Genomic DNA, 14,414 nt, shown 5'->3' on the forward strand with positions numbered 1-14,414 from the left:
TTTTACATTTGTGGAGCACAATAGGGAATTCAAAGGAAGCTTTTTAATCAGAGTAATGAGAATGTAGAACTCATGACCACAGGGAGTAGTTGAGGCAAGTAATATAGATTCATATAAGAAAAAGCTAGATAAACATGCGAAAGAGAAGGGATTAGAGGGAGTATGCTGATGGAATTAAATGAGGAACGATGAGAAGAACCATAGAATCCCTCCAGCACAGAAGGAGGCCATTCGGCTCATGATTTCTGCACCGACTCAGTGAAAGAGTACCCTACCTAGGCGCACTCCACCGCCCTATCTCCATAACCCCACCTGACCTGCACATCCTTGGATACTAAGGGGCAATTTAGTGTGGCCAATCACCTAACCTGCACATCTCTGGACTATGGGAAGAAACCCAGCACCTGGAAGAAACCCACGCAGAGATAGTAAGAAAGTGCGAACTCCACACAGACAGTTACCCATGGTTGGAATCGAACACAGTGTCCCTGGCACTGTGAGGCAGCTATGCTGACCATTGTGGCACCGTGCCGCCACAGAGACTCAAGTGGAGCATAGACATTGACTGGCTGGTCTGGATAGCCTGTTTTGGTGTTTTGAACCAGGAAGTTAGAGCACCTAATTCGAAGAAAAATAATGTATCGACAGTGAAATAATGAGGAAAAGACAGGATTGCAAGAGAGATCACATAATCACAGAACTGTTACAGCACAAAAGGAGGCTATTTGGCCCAGGGTGTCTGCCCCGGCTTTCCAAATGAGCAATTCACTTTGTTCCATTTTTTTTTACTTTCTCCCCGTAACCTGCGCATTCCCACTTTTCAGATAGTATTCAAAAGGAAATTATACTGTTTTGATGGAACCCGTCTCCACCACACACTCGGGCAGTGCATTCTATACTGTAACCACTTGCTGCAAGAAAAGGTTTTTTCTCAAACCACATTTGATTCTTGTGCAGATTACTTCAAATCTGTAACATGGATTCCATGTGAATTGCCTGAGCAGTTTGAGAATTCCCTTGCTCCCGAAAACCCTCTGAAAATGTCTACAACTGTGAGTTACAGTTGGAGACTTCGGGCGGTTCTGGCCTACTATTGGTTATGTTAGAAATGTTAGACAGAAAAATGCTCCTCCAAAACATGGGTAACTGTAACAACTACCTACCTACAAAGACAGAACTAGTTTGGACCCGATTCCCCCCCCCCCCTACACTTCAGAGTATGAGCTACCCAGGTGACGAGAGGAAGGAACTCGCCGTAGGATATAAACCCCAATCTGGAAGCAGGCCGGGGAAGATGACCCTGTGAGGAGTAGAAAGGAGTGATTGTGTATATCCTGTGAGAATATAGAGAGTTTTATCCTGTCACCCTGGCCTCTTGTGGAGTCTTTGTCTCTGTCTACAACAGTAAAGATGCAACTGAACCCCCAGTCACCTACTTACACCCTCTCAACCTCTCCCTGAATTTCTGACCACCCAGCCTGACTCTCCCCTCCAACCCCCAAGCCAGCCTGACCCCCCCCCCCATGACTTTGACTGCCCCCCCCCCCCCCCTCAATGACCATACACCTTTACTCCTTCCTTAACCAACCATACAGCATGACACTCCCGCCTCACATGCACTCTGACCCCAACTACCCAGTAAGCTTGACCCAGCTCTATCCAGCTGCACCTTTTAAATGTTTATTTTGGTACCATGCAAAATACGAAGGGTTATTGACTTACCTCATTTTCTGTTCAACAATCTTGCTTGCTTATCACAGATTACTTCCTGCCTTCCATTTGGAAACTCATTGCAGCCACTAAGCTATAGTTTTAAAAGCTGAATCAAAGACTGAAACTAAGTCTTTAACCAAGATAATATAGCCTATTGTAGGAGCTTGATAGGTTGAACAGTCTTCTCATTTCACAGTTTACGTTCTGGTTCCCCTAACTGTTATTTCATGCTGTTAAATAAAATGAATCGCAGTTCTATTTCTGGAAAGAAAATGCAGGACAAGTAGAGTGCAGTTTGCAAATTGCAGAGTCCTGGTACTTGCATTAAATTTATATATAAAAGGAACTGCAAAGAATTAATTTTGCAGTTGACATTTCCAACCAGGAACTGCCTTGTTAACAAATTCTTCAGGGATTTGTGGTTATAAATTGATTAACAGTTTGGTGTGTAGCTGCCTGGGAACACTGTTTAGAGCTATCCTTTAGTGCAGTAGGAAATTCTAATAGCTACTTAATTTTAAGCAGGCACTGGAAGAATACTCTCGACATAAAGCATTGCAACTCCCAATATTAATCTTTCTTGTTAACAAGAAACACGTGAGGCCTTTACTTCAGATGAAAGAGAAAGGGACTTCTGAATTTGCGGAAGTGTATTGCAAAAGTGTGATTAATCTTGGAAGGCACATTTCAGCAGTTTTCTGTTGCAGATGGCACAAATATGGATGAATGCAAAGTTATGCCAAAGCAGATAGCTCATTAACTTTTGGAACTATCTCCTATAAATCAAACTGGCTCATCTGTGTTGTTGATTAGATTCACTAAAAGGAAGTGCGCTTAAAAAAAAATTCAAATGTATTATATTTTACATATTAAATTCTTATTTACTATGTGATTCTTAGATTATCTGACCCAATCCTTGATTGTAGTATGGATACAAACATATGCACATGTGCAAATTTTGTTTTTTGACCTCTAAGAAAGACTTCTAAAGTAAGTGCTTGACATTGTAGTGCAAAACTACTGGCACCAAGTGTTTTTTAACATGCCCTTTCCTCAATTAAATTCGCGTCACACCATTGACCTTTGAGAGAATATTGCTGCATTTTCATATTAATAATTTTCAAAGTAGTAGTGTGATGTTTGTTTATTCCTTGGAAATTGAAGTAACAAAACTTCCAACCTTCATATCGGGAAATACGTTTCACCCCAGATTAGTTTTACCACAGCTCATTTTATTTACGCACAACCTCATTCACTCTCTCTCCTCCAGGCAGTGATCTTGCAGTATTTTCTGAATTGTGATATAAATTCAGTTGTCAGAATGTCGCTTGGATCTATATTTTTACCTTGTTCCCTGTATATTTTGGAGGTGAAGACTCTTGATGCATTTGGTTCCACTGGTGCTGGCAGCATTTTCAGCACATCAATTCAAGTGGCAGCTCAGGTGTTGAGTGTCAGTGAGCATTACAGGCAAGCCTTATCTTTGCTCAACTGATGACAGATTTTCACAGGGGAAGTTGATTTTTGATCCTTATTGGCACCAAGTGCTCCTACGATGCAGAAGGAGGCCATTTGGCCTATCGAGTCTGCACTGACCCTCTGAAAAGGCACCCGACTTGAGCCCACTCCCTATCCCCATAAATCCATCTGACCTGAACCTCTTTAGACACTAAGGGACAATTTATATGGCCAATCCACCTGACCCACGCATCTTTGAACAGTGGGAGGAAACCTAAGCACCGGAGGAAACCTGTACAGACACGGAGAGAACGTGCAAACTCCACACAGTCATCCAAGGCCGGAATTGAATCCAGGTCCCTGGCACTGAGGCAGCAGTGCTAACCACTGTGCCACCAATTGTAGCAGTTAACTGAGATCAGATAACTCAGCACAGACCTGCAGTTAAACCTAGTAACCAATGATCTGTGAGATACAGTAATTGTCTAGACTTTACAAAGAATGCTGGTGGCTAAACTGGCTCATAATATTTGTATTGGAAGAAGGAGGCACAAAGCACATAATTATTTACCAGGGAATCTGTGATAGGGAACACCGTATATCGTATGGTTTATTGACATAGGGTTTTTAATAGTCTCTGTTTTGAATGATATCCAGTGTTTAATGCTGAAATGTTTGTATTGCAGGCTTTCAAAGAGATGCTGTATACAGCCCAAGACCAAGCACCATCTTTAGAAGGTAATGGATTTTCATGTAATTCCTCTGATGAGCAAAGCTGGTTATTGCAGCTATTGACTGCAAAACCGAATATCTGCAACCCAATTTATGGGTCTTTCACAGATCTACCAGTTTCATACCATAGTAAAATAAAACTGAAAGTATAATGGAGAGAATACGTTTCATTGGAAGGGAAAATGTAGGAGCTAAACTAAGATCATCTTTAATAATTGAAAGTTGTTTATCTTTCAGTGGAAAAATTATTCTGACCAGTCATTCCACATTAATACCATGTAACACAATTGGACCAAGTAAATGGAATTGAATAGAATTCAAATGTTTGAAGTAGGTTAAAAGTTGGCTGAAGCAAAGAGTCTATATGTTGGTTATCATGGAACATAGTGTCAGTAGTGGGACGTCGGAGGGGGTCATCAATCGAGCGAGTGCTGTTTACAGTATAGATGTGTATGGTGTCTCCAGCCAAGCTGTCTTAAGTTTGAAAATGGCACCAAATTGTGATTTTGGAGCAGGAGAATGGGAAGAAGGATTTCAAGCAAAAGAAAGAAGGCGGGACAAATGCAGATTGATCTGGAGAGATTCAGAAGTGGTTGTTAAATAACCAATAGAAATACAAAGTAATGGCACTGTTCTGGGATCAACAAAGAAAATCATGAAGTAATCTGTTTTTAAAAAAATCCTCTACAAATTCTGATGGAGACTAAACAAAGATTCAAGAATAGGGAGTAGCTCTTTGAGGTGAATCGAAATAGAGCATTATTTCCACAAGCCTGTTTTCTCCTCGTGTCCGAGTTGATTTGAGCTTCAGAACTGGGTAAAGTGGGGCAGCACGGTACGGTGGTACAGTGGTTAGCGCTGCTGCTTCACGGCGCCGACAATCTGGGTTTGATCCCGGCCCTGGGTCACTGTCTGTGTGGAGTTTGCACATTACCCCCACAACCCAAAAAAATGTTCAGGGTAGATGAATTAGCCATGCTAACTTGTCCCTTCATTGGAAAAAAAAGAATTGGGTACGCCAATTTATTTAAAAAAAAAAGAACTGGGTAAAGTGGTTTCTAGTTAGGTTTTTCTAATCTTAATATCACCCCCTGGATGTCACATTGTTCTGGTAAGATAAACAAAATTTCACTCTATACTACAGTTTAATAGTATGTGATGTTTTTAGTTTGTCATCTCAAATTATTCCTACTGACGGTATTTAGCTAATATTATGGTATAATGTTCTCTCCAAATGCAAGCTATAGGACTATATCTATAAATACACTGTGGAGTTTTTCCGCAGTTTAGATGAACAAAGAATGAAAATATCTCACATGCACTTTGAAATGAAAGTTGCCATAGACCCAGAGGACCACAGGCTTCTCTCCCCTTTGAGAGTGAACCGATTGGTGGTGATTTAATCTGAGGGTCACCACACGTCGGGTGAGCGGCAAGGTTGAAAACCTCAGCCCATATGGGAATTGAATGCATGCTGTTGGTGTCACTGCATCACGAACTAGCTGTGCAGCCAACTGAGCTAACCAACCCTCCGCTTCACTGAAATCCTAGCAACAGTCAGACTGGTTCAAATTTCATTAGACTCCCATGAAATACGTAATGAATACCATTAAGCAGTGAAACCATACTAGAAAAATAGGGCAGCACGGTAGCATGGTTAGCACAATTGCTTCAAAGCTCCAGGGTCCCAGGTTCGATTCCCGGCTTGGGTCACTGTGCGGAGTCTGCATGTTCTCCCCGTGTCTGTGTGTGTTTCCTCCGGGTGCTCCGGTTTCCTTCCACAGTCCAAAGATGTGCAGGTTAGGTGGATTGGCCATGCTAAATTGCCCTTGGTGTCCAAAATTGCCCCTAGGGTGAGTGGGGTTCCTGGGTTATGGGGATCGGGTGAAGGTGTGGGCTTGGGTAGGGTGCTCTTTCCAAGAGCCGGTGCAGACTCGATGGGCCGAATGGCCTCCTTCTGCACTGTAAATTCTATGAAATGCATTTTGTGATTTTGAAGGAGTGTGCGTACTTTGGTCGCTATCCCACATGAAATAATGTTCCATGTGAGCAGTCCAATTAGGCCAAACAAGTTATAATAATTTCTAGTGTGGTTGTAGCTGTTAATTAAACTTCACAAACATCTTTTATTTTAAAAAAGCATCTTTGTTTTGTATTATTTCCATGCAACGAGGAGCATCTTATGTAAACTAGTTGCTATTATGAATTGGAGTGTGTGTTTTTAATTAGCTTGGTGGAGTGCCATCAACAGATTGTGAAATTCCAGCTTGAATGAAAATGGTCTTTTTGCAGCATGTACAACAAATGCGAAACAGTGTAGTTTCACACATCACTTTTAACTGTGGAGTTCTTTTCCAGATATAATTTGTGGCTCAGTGATTGCACACTCACCTCTTAGTCAGAGGGGTTTGTGTTCCAGTTCCAATGTTGCTGTTTTCATAAAGACTATATGGAACAGCTGCCTTGTTGTTCATCTCATGTGGTGCAGCAGGTATTTTGGAGATTCCATTCCTTTCAAGTTCAGGGGGGGGGGGGGGGGGGGGGGGGGGGGGGAAGAGAGAGAGAGAGATCACATGTAGAAGAGGGTCCTTGTAGGAAATCTGTCATAAACTGAAAGAAATAGATCTTGTAAGATGGCGCAGAAATCTACATTTCAAATGTTTATTTCTCAGAATGTTGAATCCTCTAGGAAATTCAAATGCGAATAGTGCAGAGAGAATGTCAGCAAATAAATTCCCATATAGCTTATTAAATTGCTTTAATGTGGGTGAACCACACAATTTATGACAATTTATGCAATACCATAAAACCACCAACCAATAAATAGCCAACCGAATATGATGACACATGGATGGATGGATTTGTTTTATTGCCACGTGTACCGAGGTACAGTGAAAAGTATTGGTCTGTGTACAGTCCAGCAGATCATTCCATACATGAAAAAAAACATAGGTCATACATAAATACACAATGTAAAGACACAGGCACCGGATGAAGCATACAGGAGTGCAGTACAGGAGAGCAGAGAAAATGTTTGAAGGGATCACATCAGTCCATACGATGGTCATTCAGGAGTGTGGTAACAGCGGGAAAGAAGCTGTTTTTGAATCTGTTGGTATGTGTTCTCAGACATTCCTGCCCGATGGAAGAAGTTGGAAGAGTGAATACTCTGGGTGGGAGGGGCCTATGATTATGTTGCCTGCTTTCCCAAGGCAGTGGGAGGTGTAGACAGAGTCAATGGATGGGAGGCGCGTTCGCAAGATGGACTGGGCTGCGTTCAATACTCTCTATAGTTTCTTACGGTCTTGGACCAAGCAGTTGCCATACCAGGCTGTGATGCAGCCAGATAGGATGCTTTCAATAGTGCATCTGTAAAGATTAGTAAGAGTCAATATGGACATGCTGAATTTCCTTAGTTTCCTGAGAAAGTATAGGCGCTGTTGTGCTTTCTTGGTCATAGCGTCGACATGGGTGGACCAGGACAGATTGTTGTTGATGTGCACACCTAGGAATATGAAGTTGTCAAGCATCCCCACCTCTGCACCATTGATTCAGACAGGGGTGTGTATGATACTTCACTTTTTGAAGTCAGTGACCAGCTCTTTAGTTTTGCTGACATTGAGGGAGAGATTGTTGTCGTTACACCACTCCACTAGGTTCTCTATCTCCCTCCTGTACTCTGACTCATAGTTGTTCAAGATCCGACCCACTACGGTTGTGCCATCAACAAACTTGTAGATGGAGTTGGAGCCAAATTTTGCCACACAATTGTGTGTGTATAGGAAGTATAGTAAGGGGCTACGTACACAGCCTTGTGGAAACGAGAACTATTGTGGAAGAGATGTTGTTGTTTATCATTACTGATTGTGGTCTAAGTAAGTCGAGGATCCAGTTGCAGAGGGAGGAGCCAAGTCTTAGGGTTTTGGAGCTTTGATATGAGTTTGGCTGGGATTATGGTGTTGAAGGCGGAGCTGTAGTCAATGAATAGGAGTCTGATGTAGCAATCCTTGTTGATGAGATGCTCCAGGGATGAGTGTAGTGTCGGGAGATGGTGTCTGTTGTGGACTGGTTGTGGCGACAACCACTAATTGCAGTGGATCAAGGCATTCTGGGAGTATGGAGTTGATGCATCTCATGACCAACATCTTGAAGCTCTTCATAATGATCAATGTCAAGGCCAGGTTCTGGAAGGTGCCAGGTGGTTCACTGTAGTTCATCCCTGGCTGTGTTGTGCAGTAGTACCTCCCCACCGCCGCCGAAACCCACAGTTTGTTTAAAGTGATATTTCTCGCTACCATTGTGGCTTTACATGTCTGTGAAATATGGGAAATATCCTGACAATGTCCCTGGTCACTTGTAAAATAGCTGTGTATTTCAGGAATGGAAACATGGATCAAAATAGCTGTTTCAATGCAGCTGTTCTGTCCTTACCCTTTGAGGTTATATAATGAGTAATTATTCCTTTCTGTTTTGTTTCCTGTTGATCCTCTTTACAGTAGCAATGTTGTTTGCCAGGTAGACCGTGCTGATCTCTGCCATAGGATGAACTTCCTTTATGAAGGTTAATTAAACCTTCAGAGCTTTTGAATGAAACAATTGCTTGATGCAAGGGCTTGATATTGGAGCGAAATAAAAGGGACCCGTTAAAAGTAGTGGCTATTAGCCTTTCAATGGAGAGAAATTTATCTTTTGCTGCAGCTTTGCCTTAACAGTGCTGTAATCCCATATAATTCCCTGTGCCAGTAAAGAATACTATCTTCTCTGGTGTCTTCTCTAGCTTTTGGGGAGATTTTACAGTTAGGATTATGGTCTTCGAGGCTAAAATCAGATCCAAGAATTTATATAATTTTTTGCCGATAGTAACTCCTCACTAAGAAACCTTCAAAAAGCCAAGCTGTGCTAATATTTTCAAAATAAACAGAAGAAACCATATGCTAAAGTATAAAAACATGGCAGGACTGTCAACATCAGGACAGAAAGAAAACATAACCCCTCGCAAGACAATTCTAACTGAACCCACGTCCAGTTCATGACCTTGGGAAAAGATTAGCGCTCCTCCATTTTCCAAAATGACCTTGGAGTTCTGGTGTCCATTGTTCTTTTTACATTGTTTATTCTGTTCCATCTACTGGCCACACTTTGAGTGAAGAAGAATTTCTTGATATCTATGCCAGATTTGCCTTTTATTAGACTCGCAGTTTGTCAACTTGAGTTCAGTTACTACCACCCTTACTTCAGATTCAGAAGGTCGTGGACTTGAGCTCCATTCTAGAGACAGGAATTTATAATATAGACCAATACTCCAGTGCAATACTGAGGGGGTGGCCTGTTTGTCCTTTCAGATGGATGACACTTTTCAAAGAAACGCAGTGGAATGTCAGTCCCTCGAAGCATCATGTTATCTGGACATTGTCACATTGCTGTTCATGGGAGCATGATGTGTGTGATTTGGGTGCTGCATTATAACAGTGACTGCAGTTCAAAAATATTTAATTCAGGAATTCCTGATGTTGTGAATGTCACTCTATCAATGCAAGTTTTGATTTTATTTTTAATTGCGTTCCTTAGTTTCATTCTAAAAATATTGTTTAAAGTTTACCAGATTTACTTCACGGTGGCACAGTAGTATAACCGCTGCCTCGCGGCGCTGAGTACCCGTGCTCGATTCCATCCCCGGGTCACTGTCCGTGTGGAGTTTGCACATTCTCCCTGTGTCTGCGTGGATCTCACCCTCACAACCCAAAGATATACGGGGTAGATGAATTGACCAGATCTTTTTATCACAATAAATTGCCCCTTAATTGGAAAAAATTATTGGGTACGCTAAATTTAAAAATATTTATTTTTATACCGGATTTACTTCTTTCCAGTCCTGTCAGCTGCCTTACTTACCCCTAAGCTCACCTTTTGCGTGTTACTTTTCAAGGCAGAAAAGTCTGAGTTTCTTCAATTACTCTCCAGAAATGTGTCTAAGCATCTCCTCAAGCCATTCATGTAAATGGCTTCAATGGCATTCCCTGATAAGTTACTTTACAAGTTGATTACCCTGTGTGTAGCTCTTTTTTACTACTTAACAATCTCATTTTTAACTTGTGCCCCCTGATATTTGAATCCTTCAGCATAGCTAATAGACCAGCAGTCTTTATACATGCAACATGGATAAGTTGCACAAGACCACTTGGAATATAAACAGAATGCTGGAAATGTACGGCAGATCTGCCCTGCATGTGGAAAGAGCAAAGAGAGTTTAATTTTTTATGTTTATCAGAATAGGAAACTGCAAGACTGGCAAATCTTAAAATCGTTCTGAAGGAGACAAGCAAGGAAGTGAAAAGCAATAAAAGGAAAATGTGAATCAGGAGTTGTAACTCCAGTTGTGAGGAGATAATGAGTTAAATGCTGCTTTGTCCATTGTAATGTCAGAGAGACCCAGCGAAACCATGTCAAGGAGGGTTCTTGTACCAAGTTATTAATACTGTGGCCCTGAACTTTGGACCTCCAGGATGGTTGTATCCCAGAGGTACCCCCACAAGACATGTTGGGGGAATCCCCTTAGAAGTTCAAATGTAGGTGTTTGTGGTGCATCCGGGGGATCAAGAGGAGGGGATTGGTAGGCTCCCATTGAAGCAGTCAGGGAAGAGTTTCAGGTACCTAGGGGTCCAGGTGGCGGGGAGCTGGGGGGCCCTGCACAGGCTCAACCTCACAAGATTGGTGGAGCAGATGGAGGAGGAGTTTAAGAGATGGGATATGTTACCGCTGTCACTGGCGGGGAGGGTGCAGTCCGTCAAGATGACGGTGCTCCCGAGGTTTTTGTTCCTATTCCAGTGCCTCCCCATCCTTATCCCGAAGGCCTTTTTCAGGAGGGTCAACAGCAGTATCACGGGATTTGTGTGGGCGCATGGGACTCCGAGGGTTCGAAGAGTGTTCCTGGAACGAGGCAGGGATGGGGGGGGGGGGGGGCTGGCGTTGCCCAACCTCTGTGGGTACTACTGGGCGGCCAACGCAGCGATGGTGCGTAAGTGGGTAATGGATGAGGAGGGGGCAGCGTGGAAGAGGATGGAGGTGGCGTCGTGTGTGGGCACGAGCCTGGAAGCGCTAGTAACGGCACCGCTGCCGCTCCCTCCAACGAGGTATACCACGAGCCCGGTGGTGGCGGCTACCCTCAAAATTTGAGGACAATGGAGACGGCACAGGGGAGAAATGGGGGGCTCGATGGAGGCCCCGATACGGGGGAATCATCGGTTCGTCCCAGGGAGCATTGATGGCGGATTTCTGGGCTGGCACGGCAGGGGTTAGGAGGTTGAAGGACCTGTTTGTGGAGGGGAGGTTCGCGAGCTTGGGGGAGTTAGAGGGGAAGTTTGGGCTCCCCCTGGGAAACATGTTTGGGTACATCCAGGTGAGGGCGTTTGCCAGGCAGCAGGTGGAGGGGTTCCTCTTGCTGCCCCCACGAGGGGTGCGGGATAGGGTGCTCTCGGGGGTGTGGGTCGGAGGAGGGAGGATCTCGGACATATACCGGGTAATGCAGGAGGTAGACGAGGCCTCGATGGAGGAACTGAAGGGGAAATGGGAAGAGGAGCTGGGGGAGGAGATCAAGGAGGGGACGTGGGCGGATGCCCTGGAGAGAGTGAATTCCACCTCTTCCTGTGCGAGGCTTAGCCTCATACAGTTCAAGGTGCTGCATAGGGCCCACATGACTGGGTCGAGGATGAGCAGGTTTTTCGGGGGAGAGGACAGGTGTGCTAGGTGCTCGGGGAGCCCAGCGAACCACGCCCATAGGTTTTGGGCGTGCCCAGCGTTGGGGGAGTTTTGGAAGGGGGTAGCAAAGACGGTGTCAAGAGTGGTGGGATCCAGGGTCGAGCCAGGCTGGGGACTCGCAATTTTTGGGGTTGCAGTGGAGCCGGGAGTGCAGGAGGCGATAGAGGCCGGTGTTCTGGCCTTTGCGTCCCTAGTAGCCCGGCGGAGGATCTTGCTCCAATGGAAGGATGCGAGGCCCCCAAGCGTGGAGGCCTGGATCTCTGATATGGCGGGGTTCATTAAATTGGAGAAGGTGAAATTTGCCCTGAGGGGATCAGTACAAGGGTTTTTCAGGCGGTGGCAGCCTTTTCTGGACTTCCTGGCGGAACGGTAGGGAAATAGGCTGATAGCAGCAGCAACCCGGGGGGGGGGGGGGGGGGGGGAGAACTGTGCACATGGGGTGGCGGAGGGTGCTATCTCTCTTTTTTTCTCTTGTGTTTTTCTCTTCTTTCTTTTTCTTTGTTTTTGTTCTTTTTGTTTGAAGTTGCTCTCGAGGGGGGGGGGGGGGGGGGGGTACTGTTCATGGGGTATTACCGCGGATGTATGTTAATAGAGTTAAGAAGTTTATATTTTGTATTTTGTAAAAATTTCAATAAAAATTATTTTTAAAAAAAAAGAAGTTCAAATGTACTGAATGCATGGAAATTTCCCAGGAAGTCTGAAACCCTCCAAAAAAAGTCTCCAACTCTGAGTTAGTGTCAGAAACTTTGGATGATTCAGCATATACTTGCCAGAATGGTTACCCAGGAAAAGTTACAAGAATTAAACGAGTTTCAACTCCTGAATTGCTATACTACTGACAACCAGTCACCTACCCTGAACCCCTAAGCGCCTTCTCAACCCTCACAACTACCCAACCTGATTCCACAAAACAACCTGCGACCCTACCCCCTCACCCCCCCACCTGCGACCCTACCCTCTCACCCTCCCACCTGCGACCCTACCCCCTCACCCTCCCACCTGCAACCTTCCCGCAACACTTGCCTACTCTCTGTAATTTCTCAAAGTGGCTTTAGGATCTTTCAACTCTCTACGTACTGGAATATGAAATTGTGGGAATGGCTTCAATGATGGTTCTGCTGCTCCCTGCGAGGTTTGCTGCACTGCGCAAGTTTGCAAAAAGCCTCCATCAACACATGGGTCCAAAAATGGAAAGTATGTCACTTTCTGTCTGATCTGGGTGTGAAATCAGCATCCTGCTGCAGATCAGAAGTTCTGGTCCCTCATTGTTATCATCTGTTGTCATCACAGACAACATTGATGAATAGATACCAAACTTGAGACTGAAAACGTAGACGCAGGAGCCTCTTACATACTTTATGATCATGATGTGGAGATGCCGGCGTTGGACTGGGGTGAGCACAGTAAGAAGTCTTACAACACCAGGTTAAAGTCCAACAGGTTTGTTTCAAACTCGAGCTTTCGGAGCACGGCTCCTTCTTCACCTGAAGAAGGAGCCGTGCTCCGAAAGCTCGTGTTTGAAACAAACCTGTTGGACTTTAACCTGGTGTTGTAAGACTTCTTACTATACTTTATGATGTCATTGCATGATATTCACAAAGCTATGTGGTTCTCCAGGGCTAAAAGGTCATAATGGATTTTAAAAAGGCATTACATTAGATAATTTTATAAATGTTAGGGCAATTAAATATGATCTCTGGGTGATTTACAATATGTTGGAGAAAATCCAGGCAGAGAAAAATAAGATGCAGTATGAACAATAAGGCAGCACGGGAGCATTGTGGATAGCACAATCGCTTCATAGCTCCACCGTCCCAGGTTCGATTCCAGCTTGGGTCACTGTCTGTGCGGAGTCTGCACATCCTCCCTGTGTGTGTGTGGATTTTCTCCGGGTGCTCCGGTTTCCTCCCACAGTCCAAAGATGTGCAGGTTAGGTGGATTGGCCCTGAGAAATTTCCCTTAGTGTCCAAAATTGCCCTTAGTGTTGGGTGGGGTTACTGGGTTAAGGGGATAGGGTGGAGGTGTTAATCTTGGATAGGGTGCTCTTTCCAGGAGCCAGTGCAGACTCAATGGGCCAAATGGCCTCCTTCTGCACTGCAAAGTCTATGAAACACTCAAAATGTAACAATAAAAGCAATAGAACAAAATAGAATCAGTTTTGTGTGTCAGAAAATTGTACATTCAAGTGTCACAGAATCTTTATAGTGTTGAAGGAGGCCATTTGGCCCATCACTTTACTCCCTTTTGCCAATTACTTTGAATATGTGCCCCATTGTCCTTGATGCTCTCGTGGGAACAGTTTCTCACTATTTACCTTGCCTATATCCCTCAATCTTGAATCTCAATCAAGATTCTATCAAGTCTCCTCTTGGCCTTCTTGTCTCCAAGGAAAACAGTCCCAACCTCTCCAAGCTACCCCTGGAATCATTCTTGTGATTCTCCTCTGTATTCTCTCCAATGCCTTCACGTCCTTCCTCACGTATGACGCCTAGATTTGGATGCAGTACTCCAGGTGAGGCCTAATTAATATCTTGTACAAGTTCAACATGACCTCCTTACTACAAAGTCCAAGTTACTGTATGCTTTATTAACTGCTCTCTCAACATGCCGCATCATTTTCAATGATTTATGTACATACACACTGAGGTCCCGCTGTTACTGCGCCTCCTTTAGAATATCATTATTTTATATTGTGTCTCCATATTATTCCTGCCACCTGTCTGCCCAATACATCAACATGTCTATGTCCTTTTGAA

General features: G+C 44.1%; 1 protein-coding gene across 1 annotated transcript in view; it reads left to right on the top strand.

Moving 5' to 3' along the window:
* LOC119964942 (xenotropic and polytropic retrovirus receptor 1 homolog) overlaps nt 1-14,414 on the top strand; it is a 468,531-nt gene that overhangs the window by 35,963 nt on the left and 418,154 nt on the right. The window contains exon 2 of the mRNA XM_038795157.1: nt 3,858-3,909. Within this exon, the coding sequence (XP_038651085.1) occupies nt 3,858-3,909 (52 nt within the window). The remainder of the gene's footprint in view (nt 1-3,857; nt 3,910-14,414) is intronic.

The sequence above is a fragment of the Scyliorhinus canicula genome, chromosome 4 (assembly GCF_902713615.1).
Source record: "Scyliorhinus canicula chromosome 4, sScyCan1.1, whole genome shotgun sequence".
Lineage (NCBI taxonomy): Eukaryota > Metazoa > Chordata > Chondrichthyes > Carcharhiniformes > Scyliorhinidae > Scyliorhinus > Scyliorhinus canicula.